Source organism: Stenella coeruleoalba (assembly GCF_951394435.1).
Source record: "Stenella coeruleoalba genome assembly, chromosome: 5".
Lineage (NCBI taxonomy): Eukaryota > Metazoa > Chordata > Mammalia > Artiodactyla > Delphinidae > Stenella > Stenella coeruleoalba.
In genome coordinates, this window is record NC_137150.1 from 84950197 (window position 1) to 84974903 (window position 24707).

General features: G+C 44.1%; 1 protein-coding gene across 5 annotated transcripts in view; it reads right to left on the reverse strand.

Moving 5' to 3' along the window:
- Window positions 1-2587: 2587 nt before the first annotated feature.
- Window positions 2588-24707, reverse strand: part of SIDT1 (SID1 transmembrane family member 1) — a gene marked incomplete at both ends in the record, with an annotated part of 85864 nt that continues 63744 nt past the window's right edge. For 3 of the 5 annotated variants that reach the window (XM_079922879.1, XM_079922878.1, XM_079922875.1), the window contains 11 exons: window positions 2588-2650; window positions 5855-5968; window positions 7164-7274; window positions 7359-7464; window positions 11864-11910; window positions 14619-14698; window positions 18532-18643; window positions 19278-19414; window positions 21730-21847; window positions 22055-22178; window positions 23160-23233. In XM_079922879.1, coding sequence (XP_079779005.1) covers window positions 2588-2650; window positions 5855-5968; window positions 7164-7274; window positions 7359-7464; window positions 11864-11910; window positions 14619-14698; window positions 18532-18643; window positions 19278-19414; window positions 21730-21847; window positions 22055-22178; window positions 23160-23233 — 1086 coding nt within the window. Of the gene's footprint in view, window positions 2651-5854; window positions 5969-7163; window positions 7275-7358; window positions 7465-11863; window positions 11911-14618; window positions 14699-15638; window positions 15654-18531; window positions 18644-19277; window positions 19415-21729; window positions 21848-22054; window positions 22179-23159; window positions 23234-24707 lie in introns of all 5 variants that reach the window. The other 2 variants (XM_079922877.1, XM_079922876.1) reach the window with 2 other exon arrangements.

Sequence of the window (24707 nt, forward strand, 5' to 3'; positions counted from 1 at the left end):
TGACTCGGTGATCTTCTTCAACCATGGAAAGTCCCTTCCCCAGATAGACTCTGGTTTTCCACTGGCTTCTCCTGCTGCTAAAATAAAACCGGGCTAATCCCTCAGCCATCCAGTGTTAACAGGTGGGGCTGCCTCCCCAACATTTGTCAGAGGTGTGAAGAGGCCTTTTTTATGTGCGGCTTTGCCCCTCTGGCTGCCACACCTCCGTCCTCCAAGGGAACTGCTCTTATTACCCTGGGCCTCTCTGCCAAGAGCCTCTTCTCAGTGGCTGGCTGGCTCCCGTTACCCTCCTGTTGGACTCGGCTTTCAGAGTTGCCTTCCCTTCTCTTGTGAAGAGAGAAGTCCATGAGGACAGACAAAAGTCACACAGGCCTGTGCTACATGTGGATGAGGGACCACTGTGAGTAACTGTGGCTGCCCCCTCCACCCCGAGTTCCTATCAAACCTACAGACACAGCTGAACGACTTTCTTGTGGCCTCCAGCCATGCACAAATCAGCACTATAGAAAAAGCAACAGGTACATTTAGAATTGATATTTATAAGAGCAGGCTTGGTCTGGGTTTTTCGTCCTGCTGCAGAGAACAAAACTGACCACAACGTGTAAGTTTGTAGCACAAGACAGACTGTGTCAGAAAACGGTCAAGAATACAGCAGCACAATCCATCCATTTCTCTGGGGCCCCTTCCCCATTTCCATGGACATATTTCCCAGACAAGCTACCAAACAGGTAAGGTGTCCTACAATTTATTCACTTCAGGCCACGGGGCTGCTTGAACAGACTTTGTCGTTTGCATTCTGCACCACCCCACACCCCCGCTTGTTTTTGGATTTGAAAACTTTTAGTGCATTAAAAATAAAAGAATTAGGTCAAATCAGCCAAGTTAAACAGGTTTGAAATTTATTTTAAATGTTAGATTGATTCAACCATTTAATAGGTGGCCTTCATATGGCCTATGGAAGCCAACAATTTTTAAGGAATAAAGAATAACACCACCAATTATGAATTTGGGGGCATTTTAGAAAAAAAATCATAATGTTTCATTGAAAGCATCTTTGTGTTCTTAAAATCAGGGAAAGTTTGCCATTCAAACTTCCAAAATGTGTTTTTGAACATTATTTTAGAGAAAATTATATATATATATTTTAAAAAGAATGAAGGATCCTTCTAAGGAAGGATCAAGAAAGCAGAGGTGAGAAGGTGACTTCAATTTCGCAGGCAAATATATCTGTGTATGCACATTTGCATGTAAATTTTCTGATGACGTCATATCGCAGGTAATACAGGAGTTTGGTCAAAATGGGACTTCCTGGGGGCAGAGCTGCTGGACAGTGAGAGAGTGAAGTGGGACACTGAGTGTTTCAACGCCATCCTGGGGAGTGAATGTGAATCAGGTGTGTCAGAGAGACAACCGCCCCGCCCCCAAACCGGCTGAGCTCTTTGCAACTGGAGAGGAGGAGTGAGATGTGTTCACCCTGAGACTGGCCTCCAGAGAAACTCAGGAGAAAGTCTAAAGCCCCTGATCTGCATAAAGCAGCAGAGGAGAGGCTTGGCTGGTTGTACAGGAGCCCGAGAGCAGTGCCCCTGCTTAGAACACTTATTTCTTCCCCAAGGGTGATGCAGGCACAGAAGGGAGCTATTTGACTTGGAGGCCTAATTGCCTTCGCTGAATCTGCTCCAGGAGCCCAAGTGCTTAACGTGAGGCCTGAGTGCTTGATGCTGATGTCACCAGTCTCCTAGTGCTGTGGGTCATTCCTCTGGTGCCTCCTGCTGCTGGAAGAGTTTTCCCATTTCCCCTTCCACCTTGGAGCTGGTCTGTGGAGAAGTGGCCTTCCCAAGAAGGTAGAGCCTGAGTCAGGGGGTCAACACACAGCGGTGAGATGAGGACACCAAGGAACAGGGAAGCACCCACACCTTGGTCTCAGGGACAGTTACCTGCCAGGAGCGGGTGAGCCAGCCTGATGTAAGAGTCCTCCTAATGCGGTCAGGAACCTGGGGGAAGCGTACAGCATTCCTTTGGTGGAGGTGACGAGCTGGTGCTACAAAACATCTATCCCAGTTGGGTAGGGCCTTGGGGCCACCCCTCTACCAGACTCTAAGGAATCACATCATTCCAGGACTTCGGAGAAGTGGGCTGGTGTTTGGGGATGTCTAGAGCAGCAGATGTTACAGAGGTGCACGGGGGCCACCCTGGAGTTTCTGGGCGGGGAGGCAGCTGGAGGGTGGAGAGCAGCATGGTCCCCCCATGGCTGGCGAATATCAGGTGAGGGTGGGAGTGGTCCCAAGGTCAACTTCGATGCAGCTTTTGTCCATGTCTAACTCAGAGTAGTGACAGAAGGGGATGGTGCGTGTTTTTCGACTCTGAAGGGCTTGACTCTGTCCACAGTTGCTGCCTCCCTTCTGCTTCCCTTCTTGCAGGCTTGGGTCCCCCTGTATCTCCTCTCCTCCCTGCGGGAATGTGTACAGAGCCAACCCAACAGAGGGTGAGTGGAGCATTTGGCAGTGGTTACTTTGCTGCAGTCCCTGTATTTTTCATGAAACAGCACCAAGATTGGTTGCTCTCTCTCCCCGCTCTCCATGCTGGAGGCTTAAAAGACAGGGATCTGGTCTCTCCGAACCACATCCAGGTCATCATCCAGGGTTAACAAAACCTGAAATGAGAGAGGCAGAGAAATGAGAGGAACCCACAGTTGCAATAAGTCCCTATTTTCTCCCAAAGACTCACAAGTGCCCTTATTTGTTTTCATGTCTTCTGCAGCTTTCTGCAACGCCGTGCTCTTAACAGGCACTTGTCATAATTACATAGTTCATTTATTAATTCAAATATTTATCAAGGGTCTATTAAGTGCTATTCCAGGTGCTAGAGATATGGCTTAGAACAAGAGACAAAAATCCCTACCCTGGTGGGGCTTACATTTGAGAGAGGGCTTCAGACATGAAGCAAACGCATGAGCAAAGTCAAGTATGTTAGCTAGTAATATGTACTAAGGATAGTAATTAAACTGTGGTGAGGACATAGGAAGTATGGGATGGGGCGAGGTAAAAAAATTTTTTTGGTTAAAATTTTATTTTTCTAAATTTTGTATTTTTATTTTATATTGGAGTATAGTTGATTAACAATGTTGTGTTACAATTGTACCCCAATAAAGATGTTAAAAAAAAATAAAATAAAATAAAAAAAAAAAGAAAGAACAATGTTGTGTTAGTTTCAGGTATACAGCAAAGTGATTCAGTTGTATATGTGTAAAATTTTGTTTTTCATTGGGTGGCCAGGGACATCATTACCACTTAGGAGGGGACATTTGGGTCAGGACCTAAACGGAATGAAATCTTGTTGCATAGAATATTGCCATATAAGAATTGTACCCTAATCCTCCATTTTTAGTTCCCTCTACCATCACTGTCTCCACATGGAGCCCTTAGCTCCACTTCTGTTGTCTCTGTCTCTCTAGAGAAGGTGACTATCAAAGATAAAAGCCTTCAGGAATGATGTTTATACAGACTGGTTAAACTTCCCAAACTGGCCACGAGGGGGTAGCCCTGCTCCACTCTTGAGGTTACATGGACAAGACTAAAGTAAGTGGGCAGCGTGAAACCAGGAGGCCTAATATTGGGCTGGCCAAAAGGTTCGTTCGGTTTTTTCCATAAGATGGCCCTAGCAGCACTTAGTTGTTTTTAACTTCATTTGGAACAATTTTGTTAGATTGTGTGTGACAGCTATCCTATCAACGTGCATTTAAAAAGAGACCTATCGAAATTGGTGAATTTTTGTGTAGCCATTTTAATGTTGAAGATGGAAGAAAAACAACATTTTCGGCATATTATGCTTTATTATTTCAAGAAAGGTAAAAACAACTGAAACGCAAGAAAAAGATTTGTGCAGTGTATGGAGAAGGCTCTGTGACTGATCGAACATGTCAAAAGTGGTTTGTGAAGTTTTGTGCTGGAGATTTCTCGCTGGACGATGCTGTACAGTCGGGTAGACCAATTGAAGTTGATAGCGATCAAATCGAGATATTAATCAAGAACGATCAACGTTATACCACACGGGAGATAGCCGACATACTCAAAATATCTAAATCAAGCACTGAAAATCATTTGCACCAGCTTGGTTATGTGAATCACTTTGATGTTTGGGTTTCACATTAAGTTAAGCAAAAAAAACCTTCTTGACTGTATTTCCTCATGTGATTCTCTACTTAAATGTAATGAAAACGTTTTGGTTTTGGGCTTCCCTGGTGGTGCAGTGGTTAAGAATCTGCCTGCTAATGCAGGGGACACGGGTTCGATCCCTGGACTGGGAAGATCCCACATGCCGCAGAGCAACTAAGCCTGTGCGCCACAACTACTGAGCCTGTGCGCCACAACTACTGAAGCCCGTGTGCCTAGAGCCCGTGCTCTGCAACAAGAGAAGCCACTGCAATGAGAAGCTCGTGCACTGCAACAAAGAGTAGCCCCCACTAGCCACAACTAGAGAAAGCCTGTGCACAGCAACGAAGACCCAACACGGCCAAAAATAAAAACAAACATAAAAAGTTCCATTTTTAAAACAAATTGTGACAGGCAACGAAAAGTTGCTACTGTACAATAAAGTGGAATGGAAGAGACTGTGGGGCAAGCGAAATGAACCACCACCGACCACACCAAAGGTCGGTCTTCATCCAAAGAAGGTGATGCTGTGTATATGGTGGGATTGGGAGGGAGTCCTCTATTATGAGCTAATTCCAGAAAACCAAATGATTAATTCCAACAAGTTCTGCTCCCAATCAGACCAACTGAAAGCGGCACTCGACGAAAAGCATCCAGAATTAGTCAACAGAAAACGCATAATCTTCCATCGGGATAACGCAAGACCACATGTTTCTTTGATGACCAGGCAAAAACTGCCACAGCTTGGCTGGGAAGTTCTGATTCATCAGCCGTATTCACCAGACATTGCACCTTCGGATTTCCATTTATTTTGGTCTTTACAAAATTCTCTTAATGGAAAAAAATTCAATTCCCTGGAAGACTGTAAAAGGCACCTGGAACAGTTCTTTGCTCAAGAAGATAAAAAGTTTTGGGAAGATGGAATTATGAAGTTGCCTGTAAAGTGGCAGAAGGTAGTGGAACAAAAGGGCAAATACATTGTTCAATAAAGTTTTTGGTGAAAATGAAAAATGTCCTTTATTTTTACTTAAAAACTGAAGGCACTTTTTGGCCAACCCAGTGTTATTTTTTAAATGACCTTTTGTACAGGCATCATGGGCTTTTATTTTGGAAAAGTCAAAATTAAGATGGAAGTAGGCTGGGAGTTCTCATCCTGGATTGTTATAATATGCGTGGCTTCTGGAAAGTTGTTTGGACAAAAAATGGAGGGACTACAGGAGAGATTTGGAAGAGACTGGTTAGAAGGCAAAAAGAGGCCTGGCTGCTATCCTGAGCCACTCCAAGAACTTGTGAAATGTTTGTAAGACATGCAGTGAGACTGGAAGAGGGGGAGGAATGTGAGTATAGCACAAGAAGGAATAACCTAGTGTGGCTGAGATTGTAGCCAATGCCCAAAGTGGTTCCCGGGGGATTTGGGCATGTGAGTTCTAATCAACAGTTCAGTCCAAACATTGCACAACTGAAGGAAAATTATTTTATCCCTCTGTGTCTTAAAGTATTGAAGAGTAAAAGGAGAATGAAAATAAAGATCTAACCGAAGGATACAGTGTAAAAAAGGAAATAAGATATTCTGTACATTGAATTGTAATGAAGACTTGGAAAGGGAAATTAAAAATACAAAAGGGGATGTAAGAAAGAGGGGAAGAGAAAAAAAGGGGTACAGGATGTAAAGCGAGAAGAAATGAAAAAAGTTTTTATAAACTCACCAAGAATGAGAAAAACAGGGCAGTAGCAGAGAGGAAGTGCCAGATGTCATGGTCATCAAAGAAATCCAGCAGGATACACTCTCGATTCTTCTCTCGGGATTCGGCTGGCGTTCCCTGGAAGAAGGTGAGGCAGGATGTAGTGGGGGCATTCCCACGGTTCAACTCCTTAGAGGGCTGAGTATCCAGAAACCTAAAAAGTCACTACTAGATGCCTGGGTCAGAAAGTTAGCTTCCGGGCTTCCCTGGTGGCGCAGTGGTTGAGAGTCCGCCTGCCGATGCAGGGGACACGGGTTCGTGCTCCGGTCCGGGAAGATCCCACATGCCGCGGAGCGGCTGGGCCCGTGAGCCATGGCCACTGAGCCTGAGTGTCCGGAGCCTGTGCTCCGCAACGGGAGAGGCCACAGCAGTGAGAGGCCCGCGTACCGCAAAAAAAAAAAAAAAAAAAAAAAAAAGTTAGCTTCCAAGAAAATATACGTCCACACAAAACTTGACCACAGTTGTTCACAGCAGCAGCATTCATAAAAGCCAAGAAGCGGAAACAACTTAAATGTCGATAGACTGCTGAACGGGTAGATAAAATGAGGTATATCCGTACAATGGAATATTCAGCAATAAAAACACGAAGTACTGATAACATCTACACATGGGTGAACCATTATGAAGAGAAGCCAAAGACCACATGTTATGTGATTCCATTTATATGAAATGTCCAGAATAGGTAGATCTGTAGAGACAAAAGATAGATTAGTGGTTGCCTAAGGCTAAGGGGTTAGGGAGAAATGGTGATTGACTGCTAACGGATGCAGGTTTTTTCCTGGGGTGATAAAAAGGTTCCAAAGTTGCCTGTGGTGATTATGGTGATGGAGAGCTAAGACTTCTTCCCTGTTCTGTGCCTCAGACACATCACCAGTTTCCTAGGCCTCAGCTTTCCTATCTGTGAAATGGATTTATAAACACCTGCACCTGTGTACTTGTTTATGGATGGTGACTATGATAAGGTGGAGAAGATACACTAAGCAAGGTTCCTGTACGTATTAAACATCCACTGGGAATGACACATAATGAAGATCACGTTTGCAGTGTTGGTAGAGCTTCGTGTTTAAGAGGCGCCACCCTGATAATGACGACATGCCATTTATTGAGCAGTCACGTGTGGATATTGAAAACCATTCCCTTTAGAGAAAGCATCCATGTCAGAGAACATAAAAAAGATAAACAGCAACCAGCACATGAAGAGAGGGAGGTAGGAAGGTCAGAAAGGCAAGATGGAGAGAGAATGTCATCCTGGAAAAGAAAACTGCCCTCTTACCTCCCAGCTGCTGAGATTCTGGAAGAAAAAATACAAGGCAGCAGCCCACACCGCAGCGGTGGCAACGATGCAGAAGAGCGGGATCAGGAGGATCTTCTCGGAGCTGCGAAGCTGTGGGTGAGAAGCACTGCTGCCAAGCCACACGCGTCACCCGAGGAGGGCCCGCGGTGCCCGGCTCCCAGCCGCCACTCTTACCTTCATGATGACATAAAAGGTCAGGTAGAGCAGCAGGTTACAGATGAAGATGCCCAGCATGTAGGAGGCAAAGTCCCTGGGTCGATAGATCAGTCCAAAGAGGGCACTGAGCACACAGAGGAATTATTTTGTAGCTATGAAGGTGGATTTGTAACATTATTGGCTTTTTCACTCCCACACCCCCGTTTCTGGTGGGAGGGGAATTTAAAAATGTTGTAAGTAACTTTCAATTCATTACGTCTTCCTCAGAACATTCATTTTTAACGATTGTGAGGTTCCTATCAGTGGATGTACCATAAGCAATCATCCTACCTCTCTAGCTGAAATGAAGAGTTTTCTCTTTGTCCTTCCGTTGTGCACTATTATTAAAAACTGCAACAATAAATACCTTCAGACATATTGTGCTTTTTTTTCCTTTTTGCATTTAAGATGGTTGGAATAGATTACTAGACATAGAATTATCTCAATACTTGGCTTGACACACATTACCAAATTTTTGCTAGCTGTCTAAATTAATACTGAAGTTTATTTTGGTTGGGGTTTGGCCTTAAGTTTGCTCCAAATTTCTGTTCCGTTCTAACAAAAGTCTTTATTATACAGCCCTTTCTTATCTCCTGGTTTTGAAAGCTTGTGTTTAATACAGACACACCATGCACATATGTATATAGTTGGCTTTCTGGCCTCTTCATCCTGATTCACTAATTTATAATTTCTAGTTTTGGAGCAGTGGCTCATCGTGTTATTGTTGTTTTATAATATGTTAGATTATCTAACAAAGGTTAGGCTAGCTTGCACTATCCAATGTGGTAACCACATGTGGCTATTTAAATAAAAATTAATAAAAATTAAAAAAAAATTGAAAATTCATTTCCTCGGTCACACCACATTTCAAGTGCTCAATAACCACAAGTGGCTAATAAACACATCATTCCAGAAAGTTCTATTGAATCATGCTGGGCTGTCACTATACACCTCTGCCCCTCCTTTCTCCGGTTAACCTTTTGCAGAGACTTTGCCTAACTAGGTAAATAATTTCAGAATAAAATCCTATTAACTTCATTCCATTTCTAATTCTAAATTTACACATTAACTTGAGAATTGTTATCTTTACAATAGTTAATCTTCTCACCCAGGGCATGCCATCTTTCTTCACTTAGCTAAGTTTTCTTCTATCTCTCCTGATAAGGTAATTAAATTTTCTGCAGAAAGATTCCACACATCTCTCAAAGTTTATTCCTAAGTATTTCAAGTGGAAAGCTGTTATTAATGGAGTGTTTTTGTTCATTTTTTTTAAATTTATTTTTTATTGAAGTATAGTTGATTTACAATGTTATGTTAATTTCTTCTGTACAGCAAAGTGACTCAGTTATACACATCTATGCATTCTTTTTAATATTCTTGTCCATTATGATTTGTCCCAGGGTATAGTTCCCTGTGCTATACAGTAAGACCTTGTTGTTTATCCATTCTGTATGTAATAGTTTGCATCTACTAACCCCAAACTCCCACTCCATCCCTTCCCCGCCCCCCTACACTTGGCAACTACAAGTCAGTTCTCTATGTCTGTGAATCTGTTTCTGTTTCGTGAATAGGTCCATTTGTGCCATATTTTAGATTCCACATGTAAATGATATCATATGATATTTGTCTTCCTCTTTCTGACTTACTTAGTATGATAATCTCTAGTTGCATCCATATTGCTGCAAGTGGCATTATTTCAGTTTTTATGGCTGAGTAGTATTCCATTGTATATATGTACCACAACTTCTTTATTTATTCATCTGTCAATAAACATTTAGATTGTTTCCATGTCTTGGCTATTGTGAGTAGTGCTTCTATGAACATTGGGATGCATGTATCTTTTTGAATTATAGTTTTCTCTGGATATATGCCCAGGAGTGGGATTGCTGGATCATATGGTAATTCTATTTTTAGTTTTCTGAGGAACCTCCATACAGTTTTCCATAGTGGCTGAACCAACTTACATTCCCACCAACAGTGTAGGAGGGTTCACTTTTCTCCATACCCTCTCTAGCATTACTTATTTGTAGACTTTTTAATTATGGCCATTCTGACCATTGTGAGGTAGTTTTGATTTGCATTTCTCTAATAACTAGTGATGCTGAGCACCTTTTCATGTGCCTATTGGCCATCAGTATGTCTTCTTTGGAGAAAAGTCTATTTAGGTCTTCTGCCCATTTTTTGATTGGGTTCTCTTTTTGTTATTGAGTTGTATGAGCTGTTTATATACTTTGGAAATTAAGCCCTTTTGGGTCGCATTGTTTGCAAATATTTTCTCCCATTCCATAGGTTGTCTTTTTGTTTATGGTTTCTTTTGCTGTGCAAAAGCTTGTAAGTTTGATTAGGTCCCATTTGTTTATTTTTGTTTTTATTTCTATTGCCTTGGGAGACTGACCTAAGAAACTTTGGTATGATTTATACCAGAGAATGTTTTGCCTATAATCTTTTCTAGGAGTTTTATGGTGTCATATCTTATGTTTAAGTCTTTAAGCCATTTTGAGTTTATGTTTGTGTGTGGTGTGAGGATGTGTTCTAACTTCATTGATTTACATGTGGCTATCCAGCTTTCCCAACATCACTTACTGAGAGACTGTCTTTTACCCATTATGTAATTTTGCCTCCTTCGTCAAAGATTGATTGACCGTAGGTGTGTGGGTTTATTTCTGGGCTGTCTATTCTGTTCCATTGATTCATATGTCTGTTTTTGTGCCAGTACCCCACTGTTTTGATTGCTGTAACTTTGTAGTATTGTCTGAAGTCTGGGAGGGTTATGCCTCCTGCTTTGTTCTTTTTCCTCAGGATTGCTTTGGCAGTTCTGGGTATTTTATGGTTCCATATGAATTTTAGGATTATTCTAGTTCTGTGAAAAATGTCATGGGTAATTTGATAGGGATCACGTTAAATCTGTAGATTTCTCTGGGTAGTATGGCCATTTTAACAACATTAATTCTTCCAATCCAAGAGCATGGGATATCTTTCCATTGATTGTTAAATCTGATTGCAGACTTGGGTTTGATTTTAGTTCTACTAGAGGCAGGGACAAGCTAGGTGATTCTGACCCTGCAGACACTATCATCAGTTGTTCAGTATCGTATCTCCTATCAACACCCTCCATCCTGTCTTACAGGGTCGCCAGGACTGTGGGGTCTTCCCTAAAAGGGTGGCCGAGAGAGCATCGCAGGTGACCACGGCCAAGAATCACCCATCCTGACGTGTCCCTGAGTAAAGGACAGTCCTTCACAGGTATGGACCTTCCCCAAGGTAAACCCTGGGGCAACAATATTGTGGGAAGTTTCTTCCAGAAGCATGTGGCCCTGAAATAAGATTCAAATTCTCATGACTTGATTCTGGCTTTCCCTGATGGTGTGCTTATTTCTTTGCATCTGGTATCTTTTTTTTTTTTTTTTTTTCGATACGCGGGCCTCTCACTGCTGTGGCCTCTCCCGTTGCGGAGCACAGGCTCCGGACGTGCAGGCTCAGCGGCCATGGCTCACGGGCCCAGCCGCTCTGCGGCGTGTGGGATCTTCCCGGACTGGGGCACGAACCCGTGTCCCCTGCATCGGCAGGCGGACTCTCAACCACTGCGCCACCAGGGAAGCCCTGCATCTGGTATCTTAAAGGGAGGAGGAGTAGGGTGTCACCTTTCTATCAAAGGTCACTGACCCAGAGGAGCACATCAGCTAAGAACCACTAATAAAAGCAGCTCAACATACTTATTTTTTGAGGGATCGATAAAACATCTCACTCATTCACATTTTTAAGTTAAGAATAAGTTGCAAAAAATAGATACATAAAATACAGCTAGCATAATTGTACTTCTGTTGCACTGTTCTACTTAGAGGTCATTTGAGGAAACAAGACCAAGGTGATAATGAGGGAAAAGAAAAGGAAGAAAAATGATATTGGCAGAGTAAGAAGATTGAGACCTGGAGGGAAAGAAAGAAATGAGAAAGACACACAGACACACAGACACACACACACACACACACACACACACACACACACACACACACACACACACACACACACACACACACACACACACCCCCTAGTAAGAAAGAGAAATGCCTACTGGGTAGCCTTTATGGAAAGTTCTAAAAAGAGTTTAAAACTGTTGCATTTTTGCTGCTGCTGGCATAATTATTCTCTCTTTATATATATGTGTGTATATGCATATATATCCAATCTAATTTATCCACCTAGATATAGCAAATTTGATGTTTGTCTTGTTGAACAAATGAGCTCAAGGCATCAGTGTGTTGAACTCATTGCTTTAAGGGAGGCAACTATTGGTACACAAGAGCTTCCTAGTGCATTCTTTGCAGGACGAAAAGTAGCTTTCTTTCAAGTCACTAGAACAAGCACAGTCCTACGCTCTCCTTAATTTAAGACTTCTTTATAAAAATGACAGCCAAGGAAAGCTAAACCACGGTGTTACAGAGAAATTAATAAAGAGAAAAACGTGTTTTCCTAAGACTACTTACAAGGACCAGTTAACCAGATTCCCCACGATGAGCAATACCATTCTGTCCTGGAAAGGAGGAAAGAAAACATCAAATGAGGGGCCGCACATACTGCTTTTTAAAAAACTTACCATAGGGGAAGCATCAATTATGGGAAAACAATTGCCTTGGTGGAAACAATTTTTCTATAGTTTTAAGAGAGCTGTGCCTATGACTGGAAAGTCCTCTACGAGGACTAAATGGCAAAGCCTCTGACTGCAAACAGACGTGACCTCGTCCCTGTAAAAGAAAGCCTGGTGAATAAAGCAGAAGTCTTGCTGTTTTCCCCCCAGTTTTTAAAGGAGCTGGGCACCTGGGCCCACCTCTTGGCGGGAAGGCTGGTGGTATGTGCTGATTACTCAGTAATTAAAAGAATTCTGCCACCACTGTTCTGTAACCAAGGACTCTTTCCCTGGGTTGTGTTAACTGGTGGGCCCTAAGGCAGCTCTTGGGATGCACCTGGAATTAGTTTCATTATTCTGGCTCCAAGGAGGTCCTGCAGCTCCCAGGCTCCTGGTTTCTAAACACATGGCTTTATTAAGATTAAAGTTATTGGGGCTTCCCTGGTGGCGCAGGGAAATATCTTCCTTTTAAAAAAACGAATTCACCTACTAGAAAAGCCAAAATCCAAAACACTAACACCAGTTGCTCGTGAGGATGTGGAACTCTCATTCATGGCTGGTGGGAACGCAGAATGGTCCGACCATTTCGGAAGACAGTTTGGTCGGCAGTTTCCTAGAAAACTAAACATACTTTTACCGTATGATCCAGCAGTTGTGCTCCTTGGTGTTTACCCAGAGGAGCTGAAAACGTGCCTATACAAAAACCTGCCCACAAAATTTTATAGCAGCTTGATTCATAATTGCCCAAACTTGGAAGAACCAAGATGTCCTTCAACAGGTGAACGGATAAATAAACCGTAGCACATCCAGACAGTGGACTATTAGTCAGGACTAAAAAGAAATGAGGGCTTCCCTGGTGGAGCAGTGGTTGAGAGTCCGCCTGCCGATGCAGGGGACACGGGTTCGTGACCCGGTCCGGGAAGATCCCACATGCAGCGGAGCGGCTGGGCCCGTGAGCCATGGCCGCTGAGCCTGCGCGTCCGGAGCCTGTGCTCCACAACGGGAGAGGCCACAGCAGTGAGAGGCCCGCGTACCGCAAAAAAAAAAAAAGAAATGAGCTAGCAAGCCATGAAAAAACATGGAGGAAACATAAGTGCATATTATTTCAGCCAATCTGGAAAGGCCGCATACTATATTATTCCAACGATATGACGTTCTGGAAATGGTAAGACTAAGGAGACACTAAAAAAGACCAGTGGCTGCCAGGGGTTGGGGAGGAGGGGCAGGTGGAAAGAATAGGTGGAGCACAAAGGATTTTTAGGGCAGGAAAACTACTCTACCGTCTTTGATACTATAATGATGAATATATGTCATCACAAACTCGTCAAGAAAACCATAGAATGTACAACACCAGGAGTGAATTGTAATGTAAAGTATAGACTTTGAGTGATTATGATGTGTTAACATAGGTTCACTGACTAGCAAATGCACCTCTCTGGTGAGGGTGTTGATATGGGGAAGCTGTGTCTGTGTGGCGGAGGGGCATACGGGAAATCTCTGTATTTTCTTCTCAATTTTTCGGTGAACCTAAAAAAACTAAAAACTCTTAAAATGCTCTAAAAATAGTCTGTTTTTTTTAAAAAAAGACAGCCTGCATCAATTAATGTAAAAAACACCAGAAACACTAATTTCCCCTTATGGTTCACAGCTGAGGCATTCTTATCTCTCCTAATACTCACAGGTCCTAATGGGCTTTTAAGTTCTCCCCTGAGTAAAACCCTCCAGCTTCAATTCAACTTTTAGTGCCTATAGCTCCTGCCCAAGCTCTACCGGGCTTAAAACATTCCCATGTTCCTTTATGTAAAAATCCTTCTGATTATAAACTATCAGCAGGAATTTAGTGAATGCCTGTGTGCCAAATGGCATCACTAGTTCTGATCACAGCACGGGGTAAAGGCTGGGGCAGTGGCTCAGAGGAGGTATGTAGCCTTCCCAAGGTCACTGGCCAGCAAGCCAAGGCAGCTGGGAGCAGGGCTGATCCCAGCTCAGTGTAGAAACTACACTGATCCCTCCGCTCAGTGTAGGAATGTGTAATACATTGAAAACCATACGGTAGAGTTTTTAAAAGTGTATTTCTGCCATCAAGCAATGGCTACGATTTTGAAAAAGCATTCGTGCTCATTGTAAAAGTCAAACAATGTATAAAAAGCAAACAAATGTATAATGTGGAAAGTTCCTAATGAAAGTGATTGGAGTGATCATATGTCCCTAGTTTGCCTGGGACAGTCCAGGTGTCATTAGTAATAGTGCCCTCTCTTGACTTTCACAAGTGAAATAATCATACCTCTTTGGATGATTATTTATAGGGACACCCTATCTGGATCCTCCCTCCTCCAGCAATCATCACTTTAATAGTTTTGTGTGTGTATATACATACATATGTTCTTTATACACTAGCAATTTTTCATGTACAAAAAAGGAACCATCCCAGCGTGTCTTTTAAGAGTGAGAAGGGGAAGCAAGATGCCTCTTCCCTCACTAACTGGACTTCAGCCACGCTAGGCCATCTGGCCCTCTTGGTTTGGGGAGCCTTGTGTGACTACCCCGAGCCTGCCCCTCCTGCTGTCCTCCTGTTGTCTGGGAGAAGGCCAAGGCACACAGGAACACACACGTACCATATAGAGAGGCCGGCTGCACTGCCGGATGCAGTCTGTGTAGAACACCATAGCGGCCCGTCGGAAAATTCCCAAATCTGCTGATGACACAATTGCATGGTGAGAAGGCTTGGTCAGAGATAATCCAGAACACTCCCCTTTGGCCCAAGCTTTTGCGGCCAGGATGGTGTCACCTCATAAAAGCCATGCTTTGCCCCTAATAGGTCAGCAGTAAATGTTTGCTTTAGAAAACGCCACCCACAGCTGCCTGGGCTTTCGTGGCAGGTGTGCTCTATCCATGCAGCATCCCGCAGAAAGGCAGGCAAGATGGACACAAGGAACAAGCACTCGCAAACCATTTGGGGGGCTGGCCAACCCTCCTATGGTCTCCTTCAGCTAAGTTTCCCTCTGTTGATGGTTTAGTGTTTTCTTTACAGCAGAGATGTATGGGGACTCTCAAAAGTCACCTTAAAACATCTGCTCTCTCTAGACCATGGGAAATCTTACCTTGTAAAAATTCGAATCTGTGTTTCTCAGTGTGGTTATAAGTCAGTAAGAATTGAACCAGGGGACACTGGGGCCTACTAAGCATGTTCAGAAACCTGTACATATGATGATTGTTATATGAGCAGGGTCAGGGCCCCAGGTGGGGCTGTCATTCTGTGAGCCATCCACACAGAGATGTCACGGGGAGAGCTGGGGTCTTCCTGAAGTGAGCATTTCAGTAAGGGTGGACCCCAGCTCTGCTGTGTTGCCGTTCCTCTTCAAGGCTACCCCTGGGGTTGATTTAAGCAGCGTTCACTAGACTAGATACACTGGAGGGTGGGGGCGTGGGCGTGTCCATGCACTAGCCCAGAAGAGGCGCGTTGCGGGCTGGGTTGGGGTGCATCCCTGCCTCTGAGCCTCTCTCCAAACCCCCTGCCTACCAAATCCTGTCCAATCTGCAAGGTGTTCAGAAAGCAGAGTTGGCAGGTCAGTCAGGCAGGTTGCTTTGTTAAGGAAACAATGTAGAAAACCCTGGGGAGGGTGGCTGAACGTTACCTGTGTCAGACACATCTGAATCAGTGGGAAGCAGAGAATTGAGGAGAGAAAAAAAGATTTGTAAGAAGGTAGCCAAACAGGTAAACTACTGGTCATTTTATTTTTCTCTCGAAACAGATGACTTTAATTTTGTTTTCTGATTACAAAAGTAATGTCTTCTCGTAAAGAACACAGACTCCTTCTGCCTGTCTCAAACGTTCAGAAGTTCACTATTCTTCGAAGCGTGAATCAGACTTTCCTCTCTCCCTGTGTACTTTTGTGTACCACTGGCAACTTATAATCCATCCTCTGCCTGTGGTCCTTTTTGGGAAACAAGAGGCACGACGGTGATCTGGGCAAGTAACTCTGCAGTTTTCTGTCCTGCTTATGAAATGCTCTGCCTCATTGCTACTGCCTTTCCTCGTGTCCACTTTAATTTTCCTGTGTGGCCTAAGGGCCCCAGAGAAAGGAATCTGTGATTTGAGAAAGCAAAGACAGCTTATGGCATGGGCAGAGAGGTTGGTGTTGCCTGAACCACTGTCCACTAACCCGACTTCCTGCCTTTGGACTAAATGTAGATGCAATTGTCACAATGTTTTCCTTTTGACTTTGGTAAATCCGTAACCACTTGGGGGAGACTCCCTAGGTACAGACATTTTAAATGTTGGGTTAAGTTGTGTGAAGGTTATCTTCCCTTTGCCCCTCCAGACTCAACCTGCCATGTCTCTCTGTCCTCACCACGCCCGGGGAGGCTGACTGCAGGGACCACTCAATGGGTTCCCTCACTCCCCTTGGATTTGGACAATGAGAAACGCCAGCAGGAGACTGGAGGGACAGAGGAAGGAGAGTGAGCCCAGAGTACTATCTGTCTGGTGCCTTCCCTGTGAGGTTGCCTCTCTGTTAGCCAAAGGTCACTGCTCCACGCTCATGGAGGAAGGTGACTTTCTCTCCGTGATGCCCTCCTTCCATGTTTTGGTAACCACTTCCTCTATGCCCTTTTGGGCTTGTGGGTAGTAAAAGCTTCCTGCTACTAACCCCAGGTTACTGTGCTACCCCTTTCATTCTTCCCCACCCCACCCCTGTCCTGTGAAGAGTCCCTCTGTGAATAAATCTTTTATCTTTGTATGTGATAGCTTTTTCCTGTTGGGACCCTGACAAACTAGTACATGGTTATAATAGACTACATTCAATTTCTCCTTTTTTAAAAAGGTAAATTAATTCAGTATTGCAAAGTTGCATGGGGCCAAGGTGCTATAAACATATTAAAAGCTCCTCTGTGTATTAATGGTCACTACCATTACATATATCTGTATTCAAGTTTATTTTTCCAACTTGCAAAACCCAGAGGAACAGTGCCTAACTTATGTTCCTTTTGAGAGTTTAGTTTGTATGACTTCATTCACCTTTGAGTGTGGAGGATGGAGCACGAACAGAGTGCTGTACCAAATGTTCTACCCAACCAGCTATTGATGCTTCCACTGGGGGGAGTTGGAGGTATACTGGCTATGTTAACACCAAGAGTTAATCTACTGACCATGCCAAAAGGAAAAACTAAACTGCCAAAATGAGAGATTGTTTTATTTGGTGTCCTAGTCTTAAAGCCACTTGTTTATATAGAATCGCTCTTCGATCTGGGCAACAGGGGTGCCGTATTTTAAAGGCCCTCATTCCCCAGTGACTGAGGAGTCTGCAGGGCAAGGGGGCTGCTTCTTCTAGGCCACATTCTGAATTCCTGGACCCAAGAATTCCCTGTCCTGATGGCCTTGAGCCCGCTCTCAGAGCCTGCATAGGTCCCTTCCCTGGTTTGTCTTCCTGAGGGCAGATAGCACCACTAGAGTGTGCACTTCTAGGGGCAAGGAATGGCCAATTGGATGTTAGACAAGGGTGTCCATATGCATACCTGTGAGACCCCTTAAGATGCAGGACAGAGCCAGAGGTGAGAAGAAAAGAGGGGCAGGGGTTGGGGACCAGCTCTCCTGTATAGCTATGTTCTGGAGTACTCTTCCATGCACCTGAGAATTTTAAATTTGAACTTGTACCTTGTAGGTTGTAATGAAGGTACATTTATCAGCTTCTTGGTCTTCCTTCTTTCTTCCTTCCTTTCTTCCATATATTTAATACCTTTTTCCTCTGCTTTATAACTTAAACATTTTTATACATATGGTAAGTGGGCTTTTATTTACAGTCTTGCCTTGGGCTCTGCAAATATTAGGGATAGGCCTCGTTTATATATATATTGGTTTTTCTTGAAATATACAAATGAATCTTTGAGTCTGACTTCCCGGACTTTAAAATGATGGGTGAAATTTAGATGCTCTGAAATGACTTGCACACGCTCAAATGTATGCTGACTGACCAAGAGCAGATCAGAAGCTGATTTCCACAGAACACTTGGTGATCTAACGTGATACGTCATGCTGTCAGAGGGCGTTTGGCAGGTGTCCTGCCTCTAAGATTGGCAACTTGGTCTCCAAAACTTCCAGCCCCAGAATTTGAAAGTAATATAGAATTTATTCTTGTTAACCATTTAGGATGGTTAGAGAAATGCTCCTTTTAAGTGCTATGAACTGAAAAACATTCTTCTCAGTAGAACTAGCGGTGTGATGATCATACTGTTCTACAAACGCACTTTCAAAGTTTGGTGAATTGTAAAGCTTTGGGGACTTGGAGTTGGAAGGATGCCTCAGCCCTGAGCTAGCTTAGTGTCTCAGTTGAAAACAGAACTAGTGATAGTAGATTGTTGCTGTCTTATACAGGAGAGGAAGCTCTTGGAGAGAATATATGCTATTAAACACACAGAATTCAGAGCAAGCGTTCACGGTGACAAGTAACACTTCCGTTTAGGATAGGCAAGACAATCCTTTCTCAGGGTAAGTTAATCAGCATGTTTAGTATAGAGTAACAGGTGACTCACCTATCTTGAAACGACCCATGTAGTAGATCTGGGTGCTGAGGGCCAGAGAAGCCAGAATATGGATTGCAGAGAAGATGACCCAGAACAACCACAGGTCATTTTTCCCAAACACCTAGGAGTAAAGATGGAAGTTACCTTCATCTGGGTTTTTTTTTTTTTTTTCCCCAGAGAACTTACTAAAATTGTTTCATCTCTCGTGTATGCATAAGGTGTCAAAAACCTAGCTGTGTGTGAATTTTGGGTTTTCTCCCTTCTCTGATCTCACAGGGATCTTACTGCAGCCAGGGCTGGAAAAAGAATGGCTACCTGGCCAAATGAAAAAGAAAGAAATGGAAAAGGGAAGCAATGGGTGAGGCAGCTGAACAGCAGGTGAAGAGGCAGTAGGTCTAAAGCTGGGAGCTAATGCTCTTCAAATAACAGAAGACGACTGACGCACGTGCACGCACATTTAGAAAGTGGTTTTTGTCCTTTCAAGTCAGTCTCTCTCCCATCAGCCTGTGCATCTCTATTCCAGTCTCACCCGAGTCAGGTCTCAGCTTTGTATTAACACTGTCCAGATGCAGTGTTCCAGGGCCCTGTTACATTATTAAAAATTCTAGCTCAGTAACTAAAATGCTATGAACGGACCAATGATGAGAGTGTGTCATGAGCCAAGGATTATGATTAGTTAAACCTGTTCACCTGGGGTCCAAAAAACAAAATACAAAGCCTCCCAAGAGGGCTGCCAGCTGTGGGGAGGGACGCACCACTCCAAGGACGGTGAGCGTGATGACCAGGGCGAAGGAGATGTAAGCAGCGTAGGCACTGGCGTTGATGTCTGGGTGGCGGGTCTGATAGAGCTTCAGCATGCAGAGGCCGGCGATTATGTACATGAAGGAGGTGTCTGAGGAGAAGCCGAGACAATCGAGATCCAGTAGGTGGCAGACAGACCTCTCTTCAGCCTCAGAGAACCCCTCCCTTCAGGCCTTGGAGTATTTGCTGCCCTCAGCCTGTGTGGTGACCTCCAACACGCCAGCCTCTCCAGGCACATTCTAGGTAAACCCTACACACTCCACCTCTCACCCCCTCCAAGAGGGGCATTCCTAGCTCCCAGAAGAAAAGTATCAGATGATATGATGAATAATTGCCTATCCCCACTCGCAGGGCTATGTGTGTATAAACGCTCCTGTCCAACAACAACAAAAGAATCCCTAATGGGAACAGGGCAGTGTGACAATAAAGAGAATCCTATGTGGGTGCAGGAGGTCCTTCTCAGTATACTGAAACATAACCACATTGATTACTGCTCATATACAAGTCTTTCTAGCCTAGGGATAGAAGACAGCTAGAAATTCCATGGGCTTAGCTGCATGGGGGTTAAGGAAATGCAAATTAAAACAGCCATGCAATGTCCCACGTTACTAAAAAATGTGGCAAAAGTGTAAATGTCTAATAATAACACATGTTAGTGATGATATGGGGGAAGTGGAAACTCTCACTCAGCCAGTGGGAGTGGGAATTAATATTCTGGGGAGAAAGTTGGCTGTTTTTGGTAAAATGGAAGATGCATCAACCAGGACCATGTGACCCCAAAATTCTACTTCTAGGTATTCCAGGGAACCTCTCTCACATGTGCGCAACAGGCATAGATGAGGCTAGTCATTGTAGCACTGTCTGTACTAGCAGAATATTGGCAACCTCTAAGTGTTGTTCAATAGAGGAATTGATAAATGTGGTATATTTTTATTACAGAATGACAATCTTTAAAAATGAATGAACTGGATATCCTTGGTTTAATGCCAATAAATCTTGAAAACATTGTTGAAGGAAAAAAGAAGGATGCCGAACGAAGTGTGATAAATTAATATTAATTTGTTACAAATGAAGAAAAACTATAAAAACAAACTGGAAGGATAAATACAAAATTAATCACGGTTGTTGCTTCTAAGGAAGGGGAGAGTTGATAAGTTTAGAAAACAGTTCAGAATGGGACCTCAACTTTACACAATGTTTTATTTCTTAAAGTAGATTTAAGGCAAATATTTTAAAGTGTTGGCATTTGTTCCTTCTGAGTGGTGAATGATATTATTCTCTATAGTTTTCCTCTATTAAAAATGTCTTCTAATTTAAACAAACTAAAACGTGATGGAGAATTTCTGTGGTGTTGGGAGTTAACAGCCAGAGGCTAGAGCACAAACACAAAATAACTGTTTTTAAAAACCTCATCCTCGAGTGTGGAGGACATTGTTAATTGCCTTCTTCCAGCATCAGCTATTCCCTTTCTCCAACCTAACAGCATCTCGATACCAACTCAAATATCTCAGCCCCATTTTCTATTCAGAAATGCACACCCTCCCAGACCACTTGCTTCAGGAAAGCTAACCGCACCCCTGGTTCCAGGGAGGGGTCTCATTGGTCTAAAGGTAACCTCACCTCCTTTGCCACCGTGACTGGGGTAGCAATGCTGGCCCGAGCTAACCCTCACACAGAGAAAGATTCTGGAGTAAGCGCAGGGCTGTGTAAGCTGTTGAGGCGTGAGGGGCTCTTATCTGGGGAGTTTGGGGGAAGGAAGTTTCCTGCTCTCAGATGAAGGCTCCTGGAAGCCAGCTCGCTGCTTTCTCTAGACATCATGGTGCGGAGACAGGAAGCCAAGACCTGCTGTAGCTATTTCTGCCACCACGAGGGAAGGCAGCCTGAGGAGGCCACGAGTGTGCAGGCTGGGTGCAACCAGGGGGATCACGGAGAAGCGGAGCCAGAGCCACCAGACAAACTACCCACAAGGCCATTCCACCTCTGTACGTTTGGCTGGTGCGCTGATGAGTGTACTTACTACTTAATCCAATTCGAATTGGGTTTTCTATTACTTTCAACCCAAAACAGGCAAACTTAAATTAAGCCAAGCTACACTGAGGGAGATTTCTAGATGTCTGTTGGTGGTTTCTACCTGACCTGCTGCCTGACACTTAGCCCATTGCCCACCTGCAGATCTAGCCATGAGATCAGTACCCGGTGTTCGCTCTTTTGTAGTCTATAAATGGTGGTCAGAGAGGAAAAAACGGTACAATGTGGGGAAACCATGCCCTGTGGTGAGGTGCCCTCAGATCACTTCACGTAAAATATCATTTAATTCTTGCAAGCACGACCTTGGCATTTCTGAGAGGGTCCCAGGATAAGACTCCTATAACTCAAATCTGTGTAGCTGATGTAAATTCGAATTACCGAATTGGAAGTTGGAGTAATTAGGGCAGACATGGTAACAAGCACTGAGCACCCCTTCCGTCATCAGTGCGATGCCCATAGCATAGAAGAGACCGAAGTGTTTGGGAATCCCATACTCCTGAAAAAGCAGAAAGCTTGGTCAGTGGAAAGATACTCCTTAGTGACTCAGCCACAGAACCGGGACGCCCATGCTCTGGCCTCGTGTGGTCCATGACACGTAATCCATTATCACACCGCCTGGCCAGATGTCCCTCCTCTTTGCAGATCCCGTTTGGAACCATAACCCTTCCTAGCTCTCACCTCCCTCGTCCCACCCTCTCCTCACCATGGCAAAGATGTCCTTGGCCTCCAGGGCTCTTCGATGGAGAATGTCCCGGCGCAAGACTATCAGCAGGAAGAGGCAGCCCAGGAGCATGTGGCCCAGGTTACTGAGAATGTTGTTGAAGGCACTAAGAGGATGACAGAGAGACCATGAGAGAGTCAAGGTATCAAAGAGCTTTAGAGACTGAATGAAGGCATGGATGAGCGAGTGAAATCATCATTCAGTGTTTTCCACTGCTAACCTTTCCATAAGATTTCAGGACCGAGATCATCAGAAAGCATCTTTAACTTAATGCCACGTTAGGATGCTTAGCCTGTGATAATGTGTCCGTTTCCTCTCAGGGATGCCTGCTTAGCTTCCCTAACACCCACTCAATCCTCCCTTGTGCTGATGGCAGTAGCGGGGAATGAATCCTAGGAAAGAGAGTCACTCCACAGATGGGCAGTTGGGCCAAGCGTTTCAGCTACACTGTGAGAGTGAATTCACATAGATGGACGGGCCCACGTTATGTGTCCATACTCAGCTCTGTAACCATGAATTTCAGGATGAGCGTCAACTGGTCACAGCCAGCAGATTTATTTAAGGAAACTGAGACTAGTTCAGTTCTGGATCGAGAAGCCAGGCTCGCAACTCCCAGGCAAATGCTCTCTGCACTTCGCATGTTCTGGAGGCTGGAGCATGGCCTTGGAGGCAGCAGGCCCCGGTGTGAGTCTCAACATCACTAACGAGCTGAGGGACCTTCCGCAAGTCCTTACCTTTCCAACTGAGCCTTAACGTCTTCATCCAAAAACGGGGGTAATAATAATCCTATCTATCTCATGAGGTTGTTTAACGGATTGAATGTACTGGTAGCTCATGCCCATGGGTGAGGATCATCACAGCTAAGGACCTGGTATTTTCAAACACATCTCTGCCTTCTCCTCAGGACTGTTTCCTGAGGCCCCCATACAGGAATGGAAGAGGCATACCTGATCTCAACTTCCTGATTTCATTCCTCTTTACCCTTGATTGGGGTGCTTTTCCACAACTGTTTCTAGTATTTTTAAAAACTGAAATCGTCACATTACACAGAAAAGCATCTCTCATTGCCTCAGAGGACTGGGCTTACCTCAGGACACCCCAGGGGTGAGCGCAGAGGAAGTTGTAGTAGCAGATGTCCTGGTTACCAGTGACATTGACTATCTGTAAAACCAAGAGTGAAAAGAGGAGATGCTGTTTTCCTCCACCCCCTGAGCCTGAAATCACAAAAAGTGGACAGTGCTCACAGCGATCAACTGTCGGTGATGTACAGCGTAACCAGTGCCCCTTCTCAGCAGGGGATGGGTCGTTATCTTCAGCCTTTCCACAGTATAGACACATTTCCTTTCAATGCTGCCATCTTGCTTTGAATTGAAATATTCCGTGTCCCTCCTTATGTGGCCTCACGGCAGAATGCAACTGAGTATGTTTCCTTTGTTCTCATTATAAAAGGATTTTGAGAGGATGCTAACATTGGGACCTGCCTATTAGGATGGTCGTGGTACATCCTATGTTCTAGATGAATCCTGGGAGGGTAAGGAGCTGTTCCATCCTCTGTGTGGAAATGGTAACCACAGGGCAGGTGGACATAAGGAGATGTGTGGTCGGCTGTCCATAGTTATCACTATCACTATCGTTAAGAACCTTCCTAGATCACAGCATAGCTGTATCTTCTGACAGCACCAAAGTATTCAGAGAATATTTAGATTATAAATGGTGGTGCTCAAGGCTTATAAAGTCCTCGTCCTCATCACGTATTAAGTATGGAATTGGTGAAATATTATTAAACTCCTGGCTCTCAAACTTGGCTGTACACTGGAATCACTGGGAGTTATCAATACTGATGCCTGGGGCTTCCCTGGTGGCGCAGTGGGTGAGAATCTGCCTGCCAATGCAGGGGACACAGGTTCGAGCCCTGGTCTGGGAGGATCCCACATGCCGCGGAGCGACTGGCCCCGTGAGCCACAACTACTGAGCCTGCGTGTCTGGAGCCTGTGCTCCGCAACAGGAGAGGCCGCGATAGTGAGAGGCCCGTGCACAGCGATGATGAGTGGCCCCCGCTTGCCGCAACTAGAGAAAGCCCTCGCACGGAAATGAAGACCCAACACTGCAAAAATAAATAAATTAATTAATAAACTCCTACCCCCAACATCTAAAAAAAAAAAAAAATACTGATGCCTGATTCCACTCTGATCTAACTGGTGTGGGATACAGCTTGGACACTGGGATTTTTAAAAGTCCCCCAGATGATTTTAATGCAAAGTTTGAGAACCATTGCATTAGAAACACCTTTAGCCTGGTGCTGTTCTAACTGGGCTTTTTCATGTGTAATAGATCCCAGACGGGATCCCTTAAGTGACCTGGACCCTAGGGTTCTGTGAAGGTGCAGTGGGGATTCTCAAGCTATTTTAATTATTGTTTTTGTCTGTTTTTTATTTATTTTATATTTTCTTTTAATATTTCATTAGTATTGTGAAGCTGTTCTTACTTTTACAAAACATATTTACCCTCAATGACAGGACACAGGCTAAATTAGACATCAGGTTTCTTTGTTTTGGTCTGCAACTTTACTCATCATCCCATGATGATCAAAAGTGCAGACTGGTAAAAAATAGACACAGTTGATAGATACCAAGAC